This window comes from Equus asinus, chromosome 15 (genome assembly GCF_041296235.1).
Source record: "Equus asinus isolate D_3611 breed Donkey chromosome 15, EquAss-T2T_v2, whole genome shotgun sequence".
NCBI classification, from domain to species: Eukaryota; Metazoa; Chordata; class Mammalia; order Perissodactyla; family Equidae; genus Equus; species Equus asinus.
The window spans coordinates 21,056,475-21,081,197 of record NC_091804.1 but is presented as its reverse complement, the minus strand read 5'-3'; the positions used below and the strand labels follow the sequence as shown (position 1 = coordinate 21,081,197).

The window sequence follows — 24,723 nt, the reverse complement described above, 5'->3', positions numbered from 1 at the left end:
GCTCAGTATCCACCACCCCCCCCTTCTGCATTTGCCTGGAGACGGGCAACCATCTGATAGCACCGAGAAAGGGAGAGCTAGCAAAGAGTGGGTGGAGGGAGAGGTGGGGGTGGACAGCAGCTTCTCTCTGCCCTGCAGTTTCCCCTGAGCCCCGGGAATCCACATAGGCATCCTCCTACCGCACCCCGGATCTTTCAGTTACAGTTGGGTCCTTGCTGGGCAGAAGGAAGCACTGATACATTTCGTGTCTCTCTGGCGAGTGGCATCTCCGATCTGCTCCTTCCTGCCTGAGCCAGCCATTTACACCCTGCACAAGTCCAGGGCCTGCCCTGCCATCCTTCCTGGCCTGCAAATGCATGAGAGGCTTTCAGAAGTGCTTCATTTTCCTGAAGCGGGGAACTGGACCCAAGTTAATTTCTAAATGTCTATTCCAGACCCTTCTCCACCCAGGACCCTGTGGTTCAGGCCCTGGCAAATGAGCTGTGACACTGATTAACAAGTGTTCGGATGGGCAGCCTGCCTCTCCTGGGCCCTGGCTGGGAACACCAACACCCTTCTTGTGAGCAAATCTCCCCCTTTTGCCTATAAAAACAATCTGTAAAACGGTAAAGATTAGGCCATAAAACTTCCGTTCCAATCCATTCAGCATCAATAGCCTGAAAAAGTGGGAGCAGCAGAGGGGCCAAGATTAACTTTGAAATAAATAAATCTTAGAAGGTGAGAATAAATTTCTTGGTTGAGGGTGGTGAGGAAGGGATGGGGTGTCCCCGTCATAGTTCAAACCTCCCAGCATCCTTCGCTCTGTGTTCTACGGGGGGGGGGGGTCCTGGTCACACGCCAGGCCCTGGCATGGAGTTCCCTGGTTTGGCTGAAGGATGGGGCTTCAGGCCCCTCCCTCGGTTGCTCCAGGCGTGAAATTTATGACAAAGCAGAAGAGAGGCAGGACAGAAGGGCACAGAGGTAGAAGGAGGCAGTTGTCCAATTTTCTAAGAAAATGGATTTGTTCGAGTGAGAAACTCAAATGTCAGCTTTGGAAGGCAGCTTGGGATTGAATGACGACTGGTGTCTCAGCAGAGCTGTCAGCCCGGGAGGCGTCACATGATCGCTGTGGCTTCACATGATCGCCGTCTGGAGGGGGCTGGTCATGTAAATTATCTTGGTTGGGGAGGCAGGGCAAGAAGTTTCTCAAGATTGGTTTCAGCACTAATGCTGCCAAAGGGAAATTCTAAAAAGATGCCAGTAAAGTCACCAACCTATGTTCTTGGAGCCAAACGACAGGTCTGTTTCGTAAAACAACTTTACTGAGGGAGATTCTGAGACTGGGAGAAGGGCAGGGGTCCGGGGCTTGGGGATACCTGGGCAGCCTGATTCTGCAGCAGCTGCAGCGCCTGCCACTGACCCTGCAGGCTTCTTGCTTGGTTTCCGGCTTTGGGGGGACAGCTAGGCCCTCTGGTGAGCGCCTGGCCCTTTGGCAAAGGGTGACATGCTGGTGGCTGTCTGTACTTTCCCAAGTGGTGAAGTTCCTCTCACTTCCTCTTTCACAAGAACAGGTAGTGGGGTGCTTTGGCTCCAATGGGCTCTGCCTGTTAGAAGGTCCTTTCGAGCCTGGCGTGCTCTGGGTGCTTTCTGGCATTAATTATTCCTTTAGCAACCCCGTGGAGAGGAGACTCGCACTGTGATTCATTCCCGTCCTTGGAGTCATTCAGCACGTAGGACGTCCCAAAGTGAACCATGTGTTGGGAGAAGTGGGGAGGACCGATGATGGTTGAGTGTTGCTTGCGTTCCAGGCTGCACGCACAGCGTCTTTCTGTGTGATCTCATCAGGCAGTGAAGCAGAGCACAGTGGGCTGTTATTTCCCCATTTTGCAGAAGAGGAAAATAGAGTCCAAAACGGAGGAGGTGACTTGTCCAGGAGTGAGTGAGTTTTGTATCCCAGCCTCCTGGCTGGGTGGCCTCTGAGGGACGAAGTTCCCTGACGTAATCACAATTCCTTAGGCCGAGCTGGAGACGGCGGGAGGGGCCCCTTCAGGCTCAGGACCTGGTTTGTGGAAGGGTTCCTTCTGGGGCAGAAAGTTCTAACTGAGTCACAGCGCTTCTCTGAGAGCGCACTGAGGATAGAGACCCTGGCAGCCCCTTGGCCCTCACAGTAACGACTCATAGGAGCCAGCGATGCGGCTCCCGTCAGAACCCCCCAACCTGGGCCGCCGAGCTCTGGAGCCCCCAGAGCTGGAATATTCCTCCTTGCCTCTTCCTGGTGCCCTTTGCGACAGATGGAGAGGGGGTGAGTGAGAGGAAGGAGTCTAAAACTGTTGTGCGGATCCCACACGCGCGCGCGAGGCTTCCAATGGCTCTGTGCGACAGGTTATTTTCTTATTTGTAGTCTTGGACTGATGGTAGGCTCCCCCCCCCCATTTCAAATGTGCTCAGATTTCTGGCCTGTCAACACAATCCAGAGCATGTCACTCCCCTGCTCAAAACTGTTGAGTGGGTCCAAGTTTTCTTTAAAAAAAACCCAAACTGTAACGGGGCCTGGGTTTCCTCCCTGACAGGCCTTATTTCTCAGCCCTGGTCTTTTCCAAAGAGCTGGCCTGTTGAGATGCTGCAAGGTCCCCAGGCCGCCTCCCCACAGGCCAAGCTTTCCTGGCTACTCAAGCCCGTTAGCATCTAAAAGACCCTGAGGAGGCCTGCGGTTTTGGAATCCCAAGTTGGAACCTGTTTACTCCAATGTTCCCCAAACATATGAATAAGAGGCGTTTGGTTTGTGTAACACCCATTAACATGCGGCCTCACCCAGTTTGGGAAATGCTTTTGTACAAACCCATGCCCTCAGCTAAACTCTCACATCTCTGTGCCTTTGCCTATGCCGTTCCTGTCATCGGAGATGTCCTTCCCTGTATCTCCTTATCTTCCGATGTCCAAATGCTCCTCATCCTTCGTGGTCCAATTTGCGCTGCCCTGTGTTCCAAGGGGCCTCTTCCTCCCGAGCCCTCCCCTCAGGACTTTACCTGCCCTGCTGAGGCTGCCTGTTGCTTTCTCCCTGTTTGATAGCCACAGGCATACACCTTTGACTCTCACACCTGGTTGGCATGGTGATTCTGCAACCTTAGTGATCATTAAGCCTCTCTGTGGAGACGGCACAGCCGAGCGCCGAGTCGCAGGCTTGAAGCCAGGCCCCCTCCGTGTGAATCCCAGCTCCCCCTCCTCCTCGGACAGTGTCCTGGACTTGTGCCTCAGTTTTCTCATCTGTAAGACAGAGATGACATCAACAACTCTGTTTCCAGGATGAAGTCAGTTCGTGCCTGTAGAATGCGTGAAGCCAGGCCAGGCGTGTGGCCGATGCTCGGTACCTATCACCCAATGTTGTCATCATCATTGCTTTGTTCTGCCTGGATCTCCTTGTCCATGGAAGGGGACTGACTTCTGTCAAGCGCCCAGCACAGCTCCCTGCACATAGTGGGTCCTCACAAAATGACAGAAGCTCTCGAGGGAGCGAAGGTCGTCCTGTCTGATGTTTTCCTGTAGCTTTTGTGCCGCTGGGGGATGGACAGGTTCAGAGGAAGCCGGCGAGTGAGATTGAATTGTTGAATTGTCTGTTACCAGGACTGCACGCTGTGGGCACAGCCTGCCTCTAGGTGTCTCTGTCCTGATCCACAGGTCTGGAATCTTGGATTCCCAGACCCGGGAAGCTGGAGGGGGCCTGAGAGAGCTGGCAGTCTAGCGCCTCGTTGTGAAAACTGCAGCCCCACGGCAGGCAGGAACTCGCACACAGATCCGTGGCAAGGCCTGGGTGAGACACCCAGCCCCCGTCGTCCGGGCCAAGGCTTTTACCCCCTGGGCTGGACTGTAAGTTTCTATCGCTAAAGCTGAACATCTGGGGCCGGCCAAGTGGTGCAGAGGTTAAGTTCACATGTTCCGCTTCAGCAGCCCGGGGTTCACCAATTCAGATCCCGGGTGCAGACATGGCACTGCTTGACAAGCCATGCTGTGGCAGGTGTCCCACATATAAAGTAGAGGAAGATGGGCACAGATGTTAGCTTAGGGCCAGTCTTCCTCAAAAAAAAAAAAGCTGAACATCTGACAGGACCTGTATTCCGTGGGAAAATGCTGAAGTAATGATAACGAGAACCATCATTTCCGGCCACTTAGTGGGCTCAGCACCTGTTGTGTGTCTCCCAGTGATTCTCACAGTTACCCTGGGCAATGTGGACAATTATTATCAGATCCGTTTGACCAGTGAGGAAACAAGGCTCAGAGAGGCGGAGCAACTAGCCCAAGGCCACACAGTAAGTGGCAGAAGTCGGAACGATGACCCAGATCAGCTTGACCACAGAGCCCCTATGGTTAACTAGACATTGCTTAACCTTGTTTAACAGGTAGGGAAACTGAGCCCAGGGGTGCTGGCATCTTGGTGCTCTTCTCATATTTCTCTCCATCAGTGTCTTCTTCCTGGAGGTGGACAGAGGTGGCGGGTGTTCCCAAGATGTGTTTCCATCCTGTGCTGGAGGAGGAAGCCTCTATTTTCACAGCTGAAATGTTTTCCCGATGACCCTGGGCGTTCCTGGGACAGCTCTTCCGAGGGAGCCGTCTGCAGGATGCACTCTCCCTGCCAGGGGTCTGCCAGTCCCTCAGTCCAGAGAGATGCAGCAGAGCGAGGGGGAAGTCGGAAAGGATGCAGAATTGGTTCTTTGTGTCTGTAGGATTTCCTGGCACATCCATTTGGGGGCGCAGGGTGTCCGATGGCTGCAGATGAGTGCCAGGAGCCAGAGATCAGGTGCATGGATCAGGAGGGAGAGGGGAAGAGGGAGTGAGCGAGGAGACTGCAGCCCGGAGGGCTGGCCTGCGCGGGGAGGGGGCGACGATGCCAGGGCCGCCTCTTTTGCCCGCATTCTTCAAAGCCGACAGTGTCCTGCAGAAACGGAAGCCCGTGGCGGAAGGAAATAGGCACTGTGCTGGGCGCTAGCTGAGCCTTCCATCCCTGCTGTCTCTTCCTTGTCTTTTTATTTTGGAAAATTTCAGACATATGCAAAATGAGAAGGAGTGGCGGGGCAAACCCAGCTTCAACACTGACCTTTGTTCCTGTCGCACCCGTCCCTCAGCGTGCTGGGGTGGGGGCCAGGGCAGGATGGGAAAGCAAGTGTCGGATCTCAGGATCACTTCATTCCTCAGTACCTTGATGTGCTTCTCCGACATGCACTGCCGTCTAATCCTTGCAGTGAGCCAAAAAGTGGGGAGTCCTGCACCCCCATTTTACAGATGAGGAAACCAGGCTCCCCAAAGCCAAGCTGGGCTCCTCCCAAGGCCACATGGCCAGTGAGAGTTAAAGCTGGATCCAAGCCTCAGTTTACTCTTAAAACCACTTTGCTGTCCTTATTATGGTCATTTATAAATATTCATTCAACAAATATTTTTGAGCATCTCCTGTGTGCCAGGCGTGACTGTACATGCTGGGGATACAACTGGGAGCCAGACAGACAAATATACCTGCTCTCACAGACCTGACGCTTTAGTGAGGAAGATAAGACAGACCCAAGTAAACATTACATCAGGTGGAGACAAGTGCCCCTGACAAGTGCCGTGAATAAAACTAAAGCAGGATGAGGGGGTAGAAGGTAGAATGGGGACAGAGTGAGGGCCTCTCTCAGGAGCAGAGGCCTGGATAAAATTGAGGGAGCAGCTGTGGGAATATTGGGGGAAGAGCACACCATGCTGAGAAATAGTAAGTGCAAAGGCCGTGAGGCTGGAATGAGCTTGCTATGCTCCAGGAATAGCAAGGAGGCCAGTGCAGGGAGAGAAGGGAGATGGGGTGTGGGAGTTAGGAGAGGTCGAAGCCAGACCAAGTAGGATCTGGTTCCTTGAGCACCTGACACTGAACATGTCGGGCCAGGTGGTAGGATCATAACTCTGTACATCATCTCATTTGGTTCTCACCACAGTTCTGTGAGATGGGAAATGTTATTATCCCCATTGGACAGGTGAAGAGACTGAGACTCAGAGAGGTGAAGTGACTTGCCCAAGGTCACACAGCTTGTAAGTGGAGAGCTAGGATGGGCGCCCAGGCCCATCAGTGCTGTAGCCTCCTTACTACTTTCCTGCTCCCCCTCCTGCCCCTTTCTGGCTCTTCACCCACAGCAGCTGGAGTGAATCCAGTCCTCTTTGGTCCTGCTCCAAACTTCTCAGTGGTTCCCACACCCCATGGAATAAAATCAGAGTCCTTACCATGGTCCATGAGGTATGGCATCTTCTGGACCATGTCTCTCTCCAGCCTCATCCTATACCACACTCACCTTCCTCCCTGGGCTTCGGCCACCACTGCCTTCTCTCTGGCCCCATATGCGCCAGCTTCCTTCCCACCTCAGGGCCTTTGCACTTGCTGTCCTCTCCTACAGGGACACCTTCCCTGGCCTTTGCTTCATGTGGGTTGCAGCTGCAATCTCACCTCCTCAGAGATGCCTTTCCCAACCACTCCATTCTAAAAGAGGGTCCCCCTTGTTAGTCTCTATCATGGGGCCAGATTTGTTTGTTTCCCAGCCCTCATGGCCATCTCTATATTGGTTTCATTATTTCAGGCCTGTCTCCCCCACTAGGATGGAAGCTACATGAGAGTGGGGCCTACATCTGTCTTATTCACTGCTGGGCCTGGCACAGGGCCTGGCAACAGCACTCAGCTCATACCTGTTGGCTGACTGAAGGAGCAGCCGGGCACTGAGACGCCCATTTGAGGAGGAGGCTCAGAGCCGTGACGCCACACAGGCAGTAACGCTGGGCCCAGAGCAGAGCTGCGCCCTAACCACTGCACAGTCCCGCCACTGTGGCCAGGGCCATGACCGTACCACAGTCCTGCCCGTCCTGCTGTCACAGGGAGCCCTAAAATATCAGGAAACACAAAAGTATCAGTACCAGCTGGGGTCGGGGGAAGCGGCCAGGACACCCCCGCATTTATACATAACATTCTGGCTCCACGAAACTGCTTGCCCTGGTGTAGACACCAAGATGGGCAGGCAAACCCTGAAACCTGATGTAGTTAATGGGGCTCAGTTTGGAGGGCCCAACTGAGGGTCAGTCTCCCCCGAAGGGTCCTTCACTGCACAGGCCGCCTGGTGCGATGGGTGAGGACGTGGGTGGAGTCAGGTCACTCCGCAGCCCCGTGGGCTTGGCCAGGTGGCCGTACCTCCCTGAGCCTCAGTCTTGTCCTGTGAAGGGGGGTGTTGACAGCCCTCCCCTGCTGGGTCCCTGCAGAGGTTTGGTGAGGCCTGTGATGTTCCTGGTAATGTCGGTGCTCAATGCTTGTTAGCCGTCGTTACTGTTACTGCTATTGTTGTGTGGTCATCATTTTATGGTTTGGCCTCTAAAGAGCAGGTGGAGCTCCATCACTTACCAGGGGGGAGACCTAAAACCCACTATGCCCCACTCTGGGCCTCAGTTTCCCCTTCTGTGAAGTGGAGGCTCAGCTTGGCTGCTCTCCTGCAGGTCCCTTGCAGCTCTGATGCTCCAGCCTGAATGCCCAGTTGGCCCTTCGTCTTGATGACACCCCAGGCCCCTCTCGAGCAGGGGAGGCGGTGGAGGGGCACCCACTGTGGAGCACATTCCTGAGTTTGAATCCAGGATGTGCCGCTTACTCGCTGTGTGCTCTGGAGCAAGTGTCTTTTCCTGCTCTGAGCCTCAGTTTCCCCATCTGCAAAATGGGAACACTACCACTGTTTCCTCCCACACGGGGACTATTGAGGGTTAAGAGAATGAAGAGCTGTGGAAAGGGCTCTTGCGAGCTGCAAAAGCGCTATAAAAGGCATCGGTGAGTAGTGTCAGCTTGGGGAGAAATCGCATTGGAGACTGCTTGTCGGCAGCAGCGTAAGCTGAAGCCTCGGCAAACGTGGTTTAATAAATGCACATCACTTTTAAGGGGCCCTTTATCTCCACTGGGAAAATGTGCACGTCCTTGGCAGCCCGAGATCCAACAGCCTGAGCTGGAGGGGACCCCGTCAGGGGAAGCGATCACACACGCGCTCCCACGGCAGACGTCTGTGTTTGAGCCCTGCCTCCCGGGGTCTCAGCTGCCTCACCTGTAGGAGGGGCTGGTGACAGTAGCGCTTGCCTCCCCTGGCTGTCGAGACGGCTGAATCAGGGCCTCCGGTTACCTGGCCTCATCCGCACGTGGTACCCACAAGAGCAAGGCGGGCAGCACCAGGCCTGTCCTAGAGGGACGGTTGGTGCCCAGAGGTTGGAAGGACACCACTGGGTTCTCAGCCTCTCCAGGACTCACTTCCAGGCCTCAGTTTCTCACCCTGCAAAATGGGAAGGGGAGAAGAAGGCCCTTAGGTTGTCGAGGCACCAAGGCCAGTGGATGGGGACTTTGGTGCCCCTGCATGGTCTCCCGGCCTCGTCTGGTCCCCCAGGCCTGGGAAATATGAAGGGTGTTTACCGCACACACATCCTGATGGGTCTTCCCTGCTGCTTTGCAAGCATTTCTTCATCCCCTCCAGGCCTGGTGTACACCCAGCGAACGCTCACCCTGGCCTCTGGCCCTCCAGGCCTCCATGCCGACAGTGTGCTCAGCCCGCTCGTGGGTCCGGCCCCGGGTGGTCACGTTGGGGGAGAGCCGGTTCTGCCTCAGAGAGAAGCCTTAGCTTCCCAGGCTTAGTCTGTGGCCATCTGTCACCCCTCATCCCTCAGCATCCGCTGCAGGTGCCGGCTGCCCTGCCCTGAGTGCTCCCTGCGCCCAGGCCGGCGCTGACTCTTCACACGCCTTAACCCGGGTCATCCTAGAACAACCCTAATGTTATTATTATTATCATCATCCCCATTCTGCAGATAAGAAACCAGAGGTCCAGAGGGGTTAAGACTTTTCCTAGGGCCTCGTGAATGGCAGAGTTGGAACCCAAACCAGAGCGTACATTAACCAATGCCAGGCACTTGTGTAAACCTGGAGGGTACTTCAGGGAACAAGACTAAGTCCCTGCTCTCAAAGTTTTGTAAGTGAGTCTCAGATAGGGAGATGGATGCTAAGGAAATTGACAAGTACCTACATAATGTGTTGTGTGGTGGGTGATACATAGAAGAATAAAGCAGAGCCAGGGGCCTTGAAGAGGGTAGTGGTTTGTACATGTGGCCAAGGAAGGCCTCTGAGATAGGCCTGAAGGGGGTGGGGGAACCATAGTGTGGATACCTAGGGGATGAGAGTGCTAGGTAGAGGCAATGGCAAGTGCAAAGGCCCTGAGGTGAGTGGAGAATCTGGGCTGGTTGAGAGAAAGGCTGCAGGGCCCTGGGGCCACCAGCAGATCTCTGGGTTTCCTGCTGAGTTTGTGGGGCCTGCAGGAGGGTTTTAAGAAAAGGAAGGGTGTTACCTGGCTTCGGTTTTAGAGGGTCCTCTGGGTGCAGGGGCAGTGCGTGTTGTAGAGAGGGGAGGTGGAGGCAGGGAGGCCAGTTTGGAAGCTGAGACGAGGATGCAGGTGAGGGACGGTGGTGCAGTAGAGGTGGCGAGGAGAGGCCGGAGTCTGGCCATGTCTTGGATGTTGAGCCGGCAGATGCCGCTGATGGATCGTGGGACATGGGGAGAGGGAGCCGAGGAAGGAGCAGTTCCCAGTCCAGCTCTTCTGCCCTCTGAACGGCTGACTGTGGGGGAAAGATGGCGGCACCCCCTTGTTTCAGGGAGAAAGTGGAGGCTTGGAGAAAAGTGACTTTGTCAAGTCACCCCACTAGGGAGAAGACATACAGTCTTCTGGCTCTGGAACCCGACTTTAGACTGTCTCAGCACCTTAGGAGTTTACCTGCTACCTGGAGGGGCCACCAGGGTCTGCCCTCTCCCTGCAAGGCTATGGCACAGTGTCCAGTTCCCAGAGCTGCCTAAAGCGGGGCAGAGGAGAGAGTACCCCAGGCTGCTGGGCCGCCCCCACCTTATTTGCAAGGCCACACGTGTCCCCTCTTTTGCTGGCTCCAGTGCAGGTGGTAGTTTCTACGGCAGCACCCGGGGCGTCCCCACCCAATGCCTTTATCCCCCGGTACCAGTAGACTGCTCCTGTGATGGCCTGCTGTTCAGACGGCCAATGACTGAAGCCATCCTTTAAGTTACCAGCTTAGCCCAGTTCCAGGCTAGCCGTATCCCAGCTTGCTCACAGCCAACCAGCATGTCCCAAGGACTCTGCCCTCATCCCTGGCCTGTGCAGAGCCCTTTTCTCCCCTCTGCTCCTTTGCTCATGTGGGTCCCCCCTCCTGGAATGCCTTCCCTTTTCCTCAGCCTCTGTCAGCCTTCAAGACCCAGCTCAGGGACCACCGCCTCCAGGACATCTTCCCAGATCCCACCCCTCTTCTAAGACTCCACCCCCAAGCTTCTTCTTCCTTACTGATTACCCTGCAAGTGGGTCATCGCCCATGTCCAGGACTCTGCCCCACATGACCAGGGACCCATCCTACTCAGCTCTGTGTCCTGTGGCATCTAGGACAGAACCTGGCAGCAGAGTGAGGTTTGAGAGGGTGTGAATGAATCAGCCCGACTCCAGAGGAAACTCAGTGCCTGCCTGTGGCTGTCGGAGCCCTGGTACACCTGCACCGGTGCCCTGTGCTTCCCCCTTGGGAGCTGCAGGGTCCACATCACCATCTGCCTGTGCAAACCCCCATGAATCCAGCCCAGGGATGCTGCCTCCCGCCCAGGGTCAGCTCCAGCAGGGCGGTTCTGGGCTGGCTGCCTCACCGCTGTGCCCTGGGGCTCACTCACAGTAAGCAGGTGCTCAGAAGCTGAGCCTCCGGTCAGGGGCAGCACCCTGGGCCAGGGGCCACGCGGGACCGCGCCCACTGGCAGCAGATGTTGGACCTGAGGGAAGCGTCTCTGCCGCCTCCTTCTCTCAGCGTCCTTGTGTGTGCGTGGAAGCTCATACGTGCCGGGCACGTTCACAGCTGGGCACAGACACAGACACGGGTGTACAGACGCAGAGCGGGGCACACAGTCGGTGCTCCCCAGCACCTATGTCAGCACACGTCACACTCACACTCGTGCACACACCACTCCCATCACACACACGCCCTCCCTGCACACAGACATGTACGCATCCCACTCACGTGCTCACCACTCCTGTACTCCCTTTCCCACACGCATGTTCACATGCGCCCCCGTGTTCACACCCCTCCCAGACATCTGTTCACACCCTCGGGCACAGACACACCCTTTCATGCCACTGACACGCTCGCGCACACCCAGGCCGCCCATGATTCAGATGCTTTCCTGTGCACAGTTCACACTCCCTTGTGCCCCTGTTCACTGGCCCCCATTCACACTCCTGAGCCACACTGTTGCCCATCCCCACACACACGCATCATCTCGTGCACACGTTCACATGTGCCCATGCCCCCTTGCATGGTCCACCCCTGCATGAGTGTGTGTGAATGCTTGCACTCAGCACACTCATGTGTGTGTACACATGCCCGCATCTGCTCTCCTTCGCTCCTGTGTGTGTGCTCTTTCATCCACACTCCTGCACTACGCTCTCACACACAGCCACCAAATCATAACCTGGAAGATGCCAAAGGCGGTGCCTGATGAGGTGCTGCTGTGAGTGTGGGTGATAGACCAGCAGCCCCCGAGAATGGCCAGGAGTGATGTGCTCAGGGCAGGGGATGCTGAGCTGCCTTTCTGTGGGGGCCGGGGTGTCATTCGAGCCGTCTTGGGGTCCTGAGCCCCAGATACTGGCAGAGCTCTGGCCATGGTCTCCCAGGCCCCAGGCTCCTTGAGTTTGTGGAAGCCTGAGGGGTGGCCTCCAGCCCATCCCCAAGGGCCCTGCCCTGGTGGCCCACTGCTTCCAGGGGACAGGCAGGCTCCCGAGCGAGTGGCAGTGAGCACCCAGCTGGGCAAGGCTGGCTCCTGCGAAATGTACGTTTCAGCTGTGCCTCTGCACCCAGAGGAGGCAGGCCCTGGCGGAGTCACACCTGGGCATCACAGCAGTCTGTTTCCCTCCCAGCAAGTTTCAGTTCTAAGTTGATTTGTTTTTTCCATTAGAGAAGCATCCATGCTTATTTTTTCGCTTCTGATGCAAGGCGTTTTCTTCTTTTTTCATCTCAAAAGCCACATGTGAATGTTGTAAAAAAAAAATCAAGTATGTTTTTCCAAGCCCGCTGGTCAGTTCTCAGCCCCATCTTACTGCGTCTCTCACCCCTCCTTGGCCTGTTCTTGGAAGACAGAGGAGATGGGGTGATGGGAGCAGCGGTCCCTGGGAGGGGGTGGGAGATGGGGTCAGAGATGCCAGGGGGAGTCACTCGGCTAACGGGTTGGGGTTCATTCCAAATGTCATCATCAGAGTTATTTCTTTAAAGTCTGTCTTCTCCGCTCGTGTGCAAGCTCCATGAGGCCAGGGACACAGCCGCTCCGCAGCCCTCAGCTCAGGGCCTGGTGCTGGTGGCATTACTGGTAGATTCCAGGAATTCCTCGCTGACTGCCCCTGTGCTGTGGCCCCCTCATCCTGTGCACACTGGGTTCCTCTTGCAACAAATGCACGGGGCCCTTCCACCCACTGTGCTTACTTCCCCCATTAGAAAACTTACTCGAAAGTTTTATTTCATTACTTTTTTTCCAAAAGCAATAATTGTTCACTGCAAAAAAAAAAAAAAAGAGAGAGAGAGAGACTTCAATATATTGTTTACTATAAAGTATAAGACACACCTAGGGGCCGGCTTGATGGCGCAGTGGTTAAGTGCGCATGTTCCGCTTTGGTGGCCTGGGGTTCACCAGTTCCAATTCCGGGTGCGGACATGGCACCACTTGGCAAGCCATGCTCTGGCAGGCGTCCTACATGTAAAGTAGAGGAAGATGGGCACGGATGTTAGCTCAGGGCCAGCCTTCCCCAGCAAAAAGAGGAAGATTGGCAGCAGATGTTAGCTCAGGGCTAATCTTCCTCAAAAAAAAAAAAAAACCCACACACACACATCCACTCCTGTGCCCACCCCCACCCCAGGTCCCATTTCCTAGATGTAACACACCTCAGCATCATGGAGGTGATCATTCTAGACCTTTTCTCTAGACAGTCAATCTGTTAGTCAGTCTGCAAGTATCTATTGAGCATCACTGTGTGCCAGCACTGTGTCAGGAGCCGGGAAATTGGCAGTGAACAAAACGGGCAAAATTCCTAGAGGGCAGGTTCACTCAAACAATAAATGCGTATGGAATATGCATATTACACGTATAGCTTTTTCTTACTACAAAATGGGATCCTGTAAATATTCTTTAATATTCATCCAGTTTAGAAAATCAGAAAAACACCCAAAGTAGAGGGGAAAAAAAAAAACCTAAGTTTTAGATTCATGATCCAAAGAGAGTCGCGTTTCATAGCTTCGTTTAACCCCTTGCAGTTTTTATTTAGGCATAGTTTTGTTTTATTTTACAAAGTCATGATCATACTGAAAGCATAGTTTTTCCTTCTTTTTTATGGCACAAGTAATGCAAATAGAAAATGTAAAATTCCTTATAAATCTACTGCTCACAATTAATCACTGCTAATCCTTAATATGGTATATACATTTGTTCCAGAACTAGAGCTTTGGGGTCACACTGAATCCATCAATCAGTAGCTGACTCTGATCTCATAATATATTTCTGCGACAGTAATTATGCTTCTGTACTGTTTTTTCATGGCTGTAGACTTGGTCATCGTGTGAGTTCACCATCATGGGATCAACCAGCCTCCTTTTCTTGGACCTTAGGATATTTCCAATTTTTTCTTTTTATCAGAACACCTAAATGAATGAAGCAAAGTGTTTGCACATATCTTTAGGTATCTGAGTATGATTTTGCATTGTTTTTATTCACTTGTATTTTAACTACATCAAAATGTTGATTGCAGTTAGCTTTGATGGTATTCTATGAGATTATTATTTTGTGTTTATACTTTTTTGTCTTCTCTAAATGCTTTGCAGAGAACAGGTTTTACCTGCATAATCACGATATCGTTTAAAATTATGCCGTGCAAAAATTTCCAGATTACCACAGTTTTCATGGTGATGGCTTTTTATGGCTGCCTGTAATTCCATCTAGGCCATAACTCACTTGACTATCCCCTATCCTTGGCCGTTTGGGTTTTTTCCCAACTTTTTCAAGATCGTGATGCGGGAACCCCGCTCCATATTTGGGGTTATGTCGTCATGGAACAGCCCAGCAAAGGCTGGCGAACAGCTTTCACACCTGTGGGACTTCCTGCCAAACTGCTCTCCCAAAAGGATGTTCCAGTTTCCACTCCCACCAGCAGCGTGTGGGAATGGCCGCCCAGCTGCCCTCCTCTCCTGGAGGCGGTTCAGGCCCCTGGACGTCGCTCTGTCTGCCAGGCGGGCGAGAGAGAACAGGGAATGGTTTTGTCGGCGATGCGAGTGTGATGACCCCAGGCCCGGAACCGCAGGAGTGAGTTTTAACAAGCCCAGTTCCCAGAACAGAACCTGCAAAGTAAAAGAAAAGCAAGCAAGCGAGGAAAAACTCTGCTGGAAAAAACACACACATACACGGATTAAAATAATATTTGGCACTTACGTCGCACTTTTAAAATTCTTCAAACGCTTTATAAACACTAGCTAATTAATTGAGCCTCCTAAATCTGGTTGCAGTTGGTGGAGAGAGCTCAAGAGGAGCTAAAAAAAAAAAAGTGGGGGGGAGCCAGGCCTGCACATCTCCAGATTCTCGCGTCGCCTCCCGGGGTGTGATTGCAGGCCTCCGGCTGCACCACGAGAATAGCCGGCTCCGACAACGCCCGCCCGATTCCGCAGCCTCCTCTCCTGCTCGCGAAGATCCTCTCACCGACCGACCGCTGACTCACAGCCCTGTGTGGTGTTATTGATAAGATAATAATAACTGCCATTTGTTACACGCATCTGTGGGCCAGGCGCGGTCCCAGGCTCCAGGTCTCCTAGATATGCCTATAGCAGCTCCATCTACAGATGAGCAAAGAGGCTCAGAGAGGGGATTTGCCCAGGAGCCAGAAAAATCCCTCCCTCCTTCCTTCATTCATGGATGTGTTCATCTGACATGTATTTATTGAGGCCCAGTGTGTGCCAGACAGTGTTCCAGGCAGGGGGTGGGGAGCAGGTCCTTGTGGACCCTGCGTCCTTGTTGGGGGGACTATGATAATCCTGAGAAAATCAAGTATGTAAATAATGTATCTGTAATAAGTGGGGACAGAAACTGCAATTTAACCTGCACCAATGTGGCAGGTGCTTATGTGCAACTGTGTCATCGTCCTCATGACTGTCCTGGGGGCAGGGTTCTTGTACCCCCTGTTTATGGAAGATGGACTGGAGGCCCAGGGAGGGCGGATGCTGAGCTGGCTGCAGGGGAACCCCTGCTCTCTCAGGCCTGCGGCCCAGCGCCTGTGCTTCCTCCAAGTGGCATTTCCAGTTTGCCCAGTCCCGATGCTGGAATGCAGACCCCCTGGGAGTGTTCTGGCTCGATGCTGTTGGCAGCTGCTGGTGCTGCCTCTCATGTCTCTGGGTCGCTGTCTGCCTCTTTGGGTCCTCCATGTGTCTCTCACACACCTGGCCACCAGCTCCACCCCAGCCTCTGCCCTCTGTGGACTCTGGTTCCTTCCTCTGCTCCATGAGGGTGATCCCTGGCGTGGGAGTCAGGGCTGGGACAGTAGGCAGGTGGATGAGAGGCCTGTCCTGAGGCTCTGGGCTTGCCCATAGTGAGGGCAGACCGGAGTCCATGGGCCTCCCTTTCCTTGGGCGCCTGGCCCCTGCCAGGGGGGTGGTGCCAGGCCATGAGCTGGTGGGTAGATTCACAGGGTCTCAGCCAGCACCAGAGGGGGCTGCTCAGGGCATTGGCTGTATCCCTGCAAGGCACAGGTGGCCTAGGTCAGGACAGGGCAAGGTCACATCGTGGGTCAGTGGAATGCCCAGGCGGAGACCAGATGGCCTGTCCACACCTACACCAGGCTGCTGCCTCTCCGTGTCTCTGTCTTTCTTGTTCTCTTTTCCCTGACTCCGTTCACTCTCTCACTGTCTCTGTCTGTCTGCCTCTCCCTCTGCCCATCTCTGTGTGTCTCTCCCTCTCTGTTTCTCCAGGGTCTTCATCATCTGTCCTTTCTCCCTGCCTTGTTCAAAATCAGGGCCCTCACTGTGCCCTGCTCTGAGTACCTGTGGCACGTCTCACAGCAACTGCACCTGCCCATTCATCTTCCTGGCTGTGTCCTGCTCTCCTCCCCCATCTCCTCTCTCTGGAGCCCCTGTCTCACCTGCCCCAGTGCTCTAACAGGGGGCTCAGTCCCCTACCTGCCACTGACCTCCAGGACTCTTTCCAGCTGCCCAGCCCAAAGCCCTTGAGGCCTGACCTGGGCCCACCTCCTGTGAGTCCCCAGCATCTAGCAGGGGTCTGGTCTGCAGGAGCATCAGCGAGGGTGGGTGGGAGTCAAGTTTGAGCAACAGACCCTCCCTCGTTTATTCATTGTGTAAGACAGTAGCTTCCCCATGCCCAGCTTGGTGCTGAGTGACTTCTGCCTGTCATCTTTTCAGAACCCTCTTGTAGATAAGCAACTGAGTCTCAAAACTGATGGGTAAACTAGGTCACATGTGAATAAAAGTCAAGCAAGATTTCAAACCAGGAGAGACGACTCCAAAGACCAGATACTGCTTTTTGCGCTGTCCTGGCCCAGGCCTGTGGTTTGGTCCTACCAGAGCTCCATCGAGATGGGGTCGTAGAACTGACGGATGAGGAGACTAAGGCTCCGGGGCAGGAAAGGGACCTGCCCAGACTAAGGGCAGCACTCGTGTTCATGTGGTGCTCGGCCGTGCTCAGCACACGCACAGGATCTTCTCGGTGACGCGAGTGATGGCCAAGGTCACACAGCAGTAAGCCCCGAGCCAGGGTTTGAACCCAAGTCCTCCTACCTCACTGCTCCAGAGCCTGGACAAGCCTCGACTGCTGAGTACAGCTTCTCTGCTCGCATCCTGCTTCCTGGGCTGGGCCCAAAACACAATCTAAACTCCTTGTAGAGCCCCCAGCACACCCTGCTGCCACCCACCTCTCAGCCTTTGCCCAGCCTGTTCCGTCTGTCAGGAACACTGTGCCCTTTCTTCCTGGGGAATTCAGATTTGAATTCAGAGGCCAGCTCAGGCATGATTCTTCGAGAGAGGGCTCAGGAGCTCAAACCTACTCTCTGCCACACCACTTAACCTCTCTGTGCCTCAGTTCCTCACTTCTGATATCTCACATTACGGGCTCATTGTGAGGGTTATATGCAGTGTCCATGCAGTGTGCTGAGCTCAAGGCCGGCTCATGGTGTGCACTCAGTCAGTGAAAGTGGTTGTTGATAGACACTTGAGAAAAAGCATACAGGATCACTTAAAGATGAATAAACAACTGTTTTGTGTTTCCCTCCAGGCGCGGCAGGTGAGGACCTGCAGGTGAAACAGCCTGACAAGTCAGTGTCTGTCGCAGCTGGAGAGACGGCCACTCTGCGCTGCACACTGACCTCCCTGTACCCCGTGGGACCCATCCAGTGGTTCAGGGGGACAGGGCCAGGCCGGGAGTTAATCTACAGTTTCAAAGGAGGCCACTTCCCCCGAGTGACAAATGTTTCAGACAACACAGAGAGAAACAACATGGACTTTTCCATCCGCGTCAGTAACATCACCCCAGCAGACACTGGTATCTACTACTGCGTGAAGTTCCAGAAAGGGAGTCCTGACGTGGAGTTTAAGTCTGGACCAGGCACCCAGCTCACCGTGAGTGGTGAGTATGGCATAGGCCTCCTAAGTCCCCTGGTGTGTGGCAACAGGTCAAAAATAATGCCCTCCACTCTTTGAGCAACAGCAAGAATCAGGCGTGGCAGTGGGTGTCTATACTCATGATCTGATTTCACCCCCTTCCACAGATCAGGGAACTTGAGGCCTGGAGAGGTCATGCGAGTTGATCAAGGCCCCACGGCTAGTAAATGGGTAGAAAAGTCTGGAACCCCTATCTGCCTGGCTCCACAGCTCTTGCCTTTTCCAATCCTGTCCAGCCCTTTGGATCCAGGGACGAGGGAACTGAAAGTCTGAGTGACCTGCCCAGTCACAAAGCCAGACCTCGCCCTGCCTCCAGAGAGTGCCCCTCAATGTGGCCGAGTCTCCCTTTACTCAGCACTTACTGAGCACCTACTGTGTGCCAGGCTGTGCTCTGGGTGCTGGAGAAGCCACAGTGGACACAGGAGGCAAAGTATCTTCTCCCAGGAAGCTCACGTTCGCTTCCCTCCCTGTGGGGGAAATCCACGCAGGGCAGGGAGGGGAGAGGAGAATGTGTGGTTCTTCATTTCATCTTCAGAAACATCACACTGAGAGGAATTTCCTAAGAGGCACAGACTCACTGTTTACTCTGACAGCCCGGCTGTAGGAGATGCACAGAGGCTGGGTGTTTGCTGTGTGTCTGTCCAGAAAACCCTTATGTGATTCAGGAACCAACTCACACAGTCACTGAAGGCTCTGGGCAGAGCTGGGTGATCTCAGAATCCCTCAGCCATGGAAGAAGCTCCCCGTGTGGGTGACTTAGCCTTTCCCCATTGAGGCAGCAAAGATGCTCGTTTAGGGTCTTCTGCCAGAGACCAGGGTCCTGAATCCTGAAATGTCAGTGCACAATGGGTGTTTAGACCCATCCAACCCAACCCCCAATGTCCCGATGGGGAGCCGGACGTCAAGAGATGATGGGGTTCTTGCCCACAGTCACGTGGCCAGTGAGTGAGGGATCTTTCCAGAACCTGATCTGATTCCAGGCAGGCTCCTTCCTGCTGTGGTGTTGGACACTCTTTTCTTCAAAGAACATGGTGCATAGTAGGCATCCTTATACCTTATATCCTCCTTACACCAAACCATTGAACATCGAGCCAGACTTCTCCTTTCCATCAGTTTCCCAAAGTTCAGGATGCCCCTCATTCAGACCCTTAGGCCTGAGTTACTTGGGAGCTTCTCCCAAACTTCAGCCATATCATCCCCAGTCAAGCCTTCCATATCAGCACCCGGAGCTGCCCACTGTTTCAACAGCAGCATAACATCTGTCAAATAGAGATCACATCCTTCATTTTTTAGTCTTCTGTCCATGCATATAAGTTGTTCCCAACCTTGGGATATTAAAACAGCCCTGCAGGGGATAACCTTGTCCATGCACCACCTACTCATGTGGGAGATGCCACTGGAGGTGGCTTTGCTAGGTCAGGGTTGTGTATTTACTTGTGTGGATATTGACAAATTTCCCTTCTAGTCATGGTAGCAATCAAGTTCCACAACCCCAGACATAGGCAGGGGAGGTGGCTTTGTCCTGATTTTGCAGATCTTATTAAAGTTCCCAATGGTGCGTCCCTTGCCTAGATGAGCTGGTGAGTGGCTCCACCGCCACTCAGACCTGCTGCCTTCTAGTAGAGGGCTCACTCCGCTTCCCTGAGCCGCTGCCCTGGATGAGAAAGGAGGGAGGCAGAGGGGACAGGCAGCAGCAGTGGGCCAGATCTGTGTCTCCATCATGGCGTTCACTCTTATAACCAGTGCTATGAGGGAGGGGCCATGTGTAGCTCTTTAACAGAGGAGGACACTGAGGCTCAGAGAGGGGACCTGACCTGAGCAGGCAGGGGAGCCAAGGCTGAACCCCCAGCAGCCTGACTCACAGCCCTGCTCTGCAGCACCCCGCTGTGCTTGTCACAGTGTGGAGAAAGCTCCAACCCTCTCCTCAAAATCTTGCATTGCTCTGTTCTTCAGCCATACACATTTTTTTAAAAAGGCCTGTGTGGGAAGTAGGGTTATCTTTCCAACCCCAGGTCAGACAGATCCTGCAGGCGTCTCATGATGGGCTGAGCCTGTTCCTAAAACACTGGGCTCAGCATACGTCACAGCACTCAGGAGTCTCCCCCAGTGTGGTGATGTTGCTCCTTCACCGAGAAGCCTGCGGGAGCAGCTCTGGGAAGGGCAGTGTGGACGAGCAGAGAGGGGCCCGCACTCCCAGCAACACCGTGCAGCCCGTTCCTGACTCTGCAGACTGAGGACGAGGAGGAGGCAGTTCCTAGGGGTGCGGGGGCCCTGTGAGAGCAAGGTCACATTCTAGACCAGCTGTCAGGAGCCCGTGTCCTCCCTTTATTGCTGCAGGGTCACCAGCCTGGGCACTCTGAAGGGACTCCTCCCTGTAAATGCTTGAAGTCAGGAATCCCAGAGGGAGAGGGAGGGTCAGCATGGGGGCTCAGGGAGGTGGGCACTTGCCCTGTGATGGACATGAAACCTTGGGGTTCACAGGAGATTCCCCCTGGGATGCAGTGGGGGGAGGAGACAGTCCCTTCATTTCTCTCAGCCTCAGTTTCCCCAACTGTAAAATGGGGATAATCCTGGATTCCTGTTAGGAGAGTTGAAAGGATCTGAGGCGCTATGTGTAAATCAGCCAGCACAGAGCATCACCCCCAAATAGAGGCGTTACGTCAAGGCTGGGACCCAGTGCCCTCTGCTGGGCCTCAGGGTCCTCCCCTGTAGAAGGTGGATGATCACACAGCCTCCGCAGGATGCGATGAGTGATACAGGAGCCTGGTGATTTTTCCCCGACCAAGAAAGCTCCCCCATGCTGCTGGGGCTGTGAGAACAGCTTTTGGGCTGTGGGTGCCTCAGAATAGCAGGTGCCCCTGACAGCTCTTCGGAGCCCAAGAACACAAGCCCGAGTGGAGTGTCAGGACGCCTCCCAGATGCTCCTGGGGCTGAGAGCAGCTTCCTGCCCTCTCCACCCCAAGGACGGGCAGCCCAGATGCCCTGTTCAGATCCGAGCTTCATCGCTGGGGAAACCTTCCCATCTCTAAACACATGCGTCTAACAGGCTGGGATCCCTGCAAACACTCCTGCTCAGCCCCCAGCCCTCCCTGCCTCCACCCACCAAGACGGCCCTGAGGAAATCGGTCCTCCATCCTTTCAGAAGCTCAGTTTTCTGTAAAGAGCTGATCTGCAGCAAACGCCTGCCATCGCCTGTGTGTTTTGGAAGCCAATTCACCAAACTTATTTCCTGAGGGGATTATTGAAAAAAGAGGGAGGGAACCATATATCTGGGGTTTCTACTGAGTTTTTCATGGCAGCTGCATGAGCTGGATGCAAGACTTTTCTTGGTGTTTCTGCAAAGCTTTCGTTTTACCTAAAACCAGTGGGTAGTTTCAGAACTAGGAATGACCACATTGTGTGATAACAATCACAGGTGTTATTTATTAAGCACCTACTGTATACCAGGCTCTGGGTTTTACACACATCCTCACCCATCTCCAGGGTGGTGTTTTGATCCACTTCGTAGAGAAACAGAGACTGAGGCTCAGGATGAAAAACAGAGACGCTAAAATGAATCAGCCATGTGTGTGGTGAGATGCTGTCTGCCCTTTACCTGCTGTGCGCCCTCGGCCAGCCCTGTTCCTCTCTGAGCATCATCCCATAAATGGGACCACACTCGGGCCTCCCTCACAGGGCTGGCGGGTGGATTAAGGAGCTGAGGGGCCCAGAGGGATCAGGCAGGCTCAGCCTCCCAAGACGCTCTCCACAAATAGTGACGGATCACAGCATCTCATCTGTCTTGGGGCATCGGGGCTGCTGGTGTTTTTATGATTTGACTTATTCAAGTGACAGCTCCTTAATATGTCCTCAAAACGTTTAGCAAGTTTTAGGGAGCAAGTTTATTATTCACAAAGGCAAATATTTGTGACTCTTGCAGAAGGTGTTGGGTAATAATTGACAATTTGGAGACACCCTGTAGGACCCGTCTACAGGGAGAGACTGCCCTCACTTTTGACTCACTGAATTGTGTGTGTTTCAGGACACTGCTCCATAGGCCTGTGTCTGTGTCTCTTCTGACTTAACAACAATTAAGAGATTAACCACCTTTGGCTTTCTCAGCTTCAGTGATCTTTGTTTTCAACCCAAAACTGACACGAAAGAAGAATCCAGATTCAGAAAAACATCCTTTTATCCCTACTCTTTCAAATGTGGGCATTGGCACAGTTAGACCCTGCTGGATAGTTTGTAGAAAGAAAGAAAACTATGGAGTAAATTCATAAATACTTGAAGGGAGAGCTCTGGATATGAATTAAGTCTGGGTTAAAGATGGATCTGTGTTTATTTTTGTGAAGCATCTTCTGTTTTGCTCAAAGCAAAAATGCTTCCACTGCCTGATTTAACCCTCACTGCAACCCAGGAAGGAGAAATGCCTGCCGGCCGCCCATCTCACAGAGGAGGAGCTGGGATGTGCCCCGGCCACACTTCTCATCGGCCGGCCAGCCTGGTTCCAGCTTTCATGGTGGTCCCGCTGTGCCACTGTTTCCCTGCGTTTACTCCTGTAAATGCTTTCTCTGAAGTGAGTAAGGTTTCCAGAGGAGGTCAGCCAGGAACAGTCAACACAGAGTGAGACCCATCATTAACTTTGTTCCTGCACCCAGATTGGTGGGAAATCAGCTGACAGAGCAAGGAAGCTGGACCTTGAACTCAGGTCTGGAATTCCATGTCTCTGCCCCTTACTCAGAGTCCACCTCTGGATCCTGTTGTCCTCCTCTGTAAGATGAGGCTGACCCCCCCTCCCAGCACTAGTAGAAGGAGTGAAAAGTAATACATGTGAAGCTTCTTAACAGTGTCACACACTTATGATCAGTGATGTAGTCACAGTCATGTTTATTGTTTACAAATGCTCCTTTTGTAGCCAAGCCCTCTCCCCCCGTGGTATCGGGCCCCACGGCGAGGGCCTTGCCCGAGCAGACAGTGAACTTCACCTGCAAGTCCCACGGCTTCTCCCCCAGAAACATCACCCTGAAATGGTTCAAAAATGGGAATGAGCTCTCAGCCTCCCAGACCAACGTGGACCCAGAGGAAAACAACGTGTCCTACAACATCTCCAGCACAGCCCAGGTGGTGCTGGCCCCGGGGGATGTTCGCTCCCAGGTCATCTGCGAGGTGGCCCACATCACCCTGCAGGGGGCCCCTCCTCTTCGTGGGACGGCCAACTTGTCTGAGACCATCCGAGGTAGATGCCCTTCCCCCCAGCCCAAGCCCACACCTGCACCCAAGCGCCCAAGCCAGCTCCTCCCCCCGCTGTTTGCTCCAGGCCTGAATTGCCTGGAACCCAATTCCTGACAGTCCTTCCCAATCACCAGGCTCCTGGATGTGCTGGTCACTCACTCCTGTTTTAGTGGCAGCTGCCAAGTGAACACCTGCCCTGTGCCAAGCTCTTTGCTAGGTAGTGTCATCTACTTACCAATAGCTGCTCCAATCACTGAGTACCTACTCTAAGCCCAGCCCCTGTATGCTTGGTGATTTTATTTACTTTGCTGCAGTTATTATGCTCCCACTGTATGCCAAGGGCTGTGCTTGTTGATTTTACTTATTATGACCCTAATAGAAGCTACCAGTACCTGAGCACCTACTGTGCGCCCAGCACTGTGGTTTGTGATTCATTCATATGCAAATAGTAGCCTCAGTGTTTGAGCGCCTGCTGCATGCCTGGCACTGTCCCGTGTGGTTCCCATCTGTAGTGGCAGGTCAGATATGGAGCCCTCCTCTGTGATCTGTCTGTTCCATAAGGTCAGAGCTTCTGCCCTGTGCTGTTTCAGTTCCGCCCACCTTGGAGGTTTCCCAACACCCCATGGCAGAGAACCAAGAGAATATCACCTGCCAGGCGAACAAGTTCTACCCCCAGCAACTAAAGCTGACCTGGTTGGAGAACGGAAATGTGACTCGAACAGAAATGCCCTCAACCCTCATAGAGAACAAGGATGGGACGTTTAGCTGGACAAGCTGGCTCCTGGTGAACTCATCCACCCGCAGGGAGGATGTGGTGCTCACCTGCCAGGTGGAGCATGACGGGAAGCTGACGATCAGCAAACAGCATACGCTGAAGGCCTCTGCCCACCAGAAGGAGCAGGACACAAGTGGAACCACTGGTGAGGCCTCCACTCCAATGGATGTGGCTCCTTTTAAACTTTATCTTTTTTTAAATCTTAAAAGTAGCAATTAATGCTTATTATAGAATAATCTAGAAGTCTCTAAATATAAAGTAGAACTTACAAGTGAGCTCTCCTGCCCCAAATCCCACTCTCCAAGAGTCACCACTGGTAAGATTTTGATGCATATCTTTACAGATCTTTTGACATAAATGCACATTAAACAAAGAAGAAGGGAGGGAGGGAGCTTATCCTGTTCACAGCATCCTGCCTTCTGCTTTCTTTACCTGACAATGATGACGTCACCATCCATGTCAGCCACCCCCCTCCTCCTTGCTCTTTCTAACCCTTGCCTAGTCCCCCTGGCTTCTATTGCAAGCTTACCACCCTGGGCATGGGGGCAGGGAGCCTCAGGATGTTTGTGGCTTATCTCACTGTAATCTCTGCTGCAGTAAATGTCCGTGTGCATCTTCTGTTCCATGTGCAGCTCTTTCTGTGGGACACTTTCCCAAAGAGCATTTCTAGGCCAAGAGCATGCCCAATGGGACAGTGATACCACTGCAACTCTCCTGGGAGAGTAAAGGGTGCAGGGTGCCGTTTTCTCAGCCCCCTTCCAACATGTTGTTGATGGATCTCTCTTTTTTCTTCAAAATGGCAGTACCTAGTTGGCATTTCGGTGCCACTGTGGAATGTTCCATCACCTGTCATTAGCATGGCTATGCCTTTCACATAGCAGACTCTTGGAATGGATTAGAATGGAGACCATTTTTTTCCTTCGTGCATCCTTCAAGGGAACGAGGAGCTCTAAAGAAGGCGTAGGGCCCTGTCAGGATGTCCCTTTGATGTCACCGGTTCCTGGTTTTCATAG

At 53.5% G+C, this 24,723-nt stretch overlaps 1 protein-coding gene across 5 annotated transcripts in view; it reads left to right on the top strand.

The window, feature by feature from the left end:
• The window catches only part of LOC106823033 (tyrosine-protein phosphatase non-receptor type substrate 1), a 42,214-nt gene that overhangs the window by 2,050 nt on the left and 15,441 nt on the right, over nucleotides 1-24,723 (top strand). For all 5 annotated transcript variants that reach the window (XM_044747925.2, XM_044747924.2, XM_044747922.2 and 2 more), the window contains exons 3-5: nucleotides 17,336-17,686; nucleotides 22,619-22,939; nucleotides 23,526-23,855. In XM_044747925.2, the coding sequence (XP_044603860.1) occupies nucleotides 17,336-17,686; nucleotides 22,619-22,939; nucleotides 23,526-23,855 (1,002 nt within the window). The remainder of the gene's footprint in view (nucleotides 1-17,335; nucleotides 17,687-22,618; nucleotides 22,940-23,525; nucleotides 23,856-24,723) is intronic.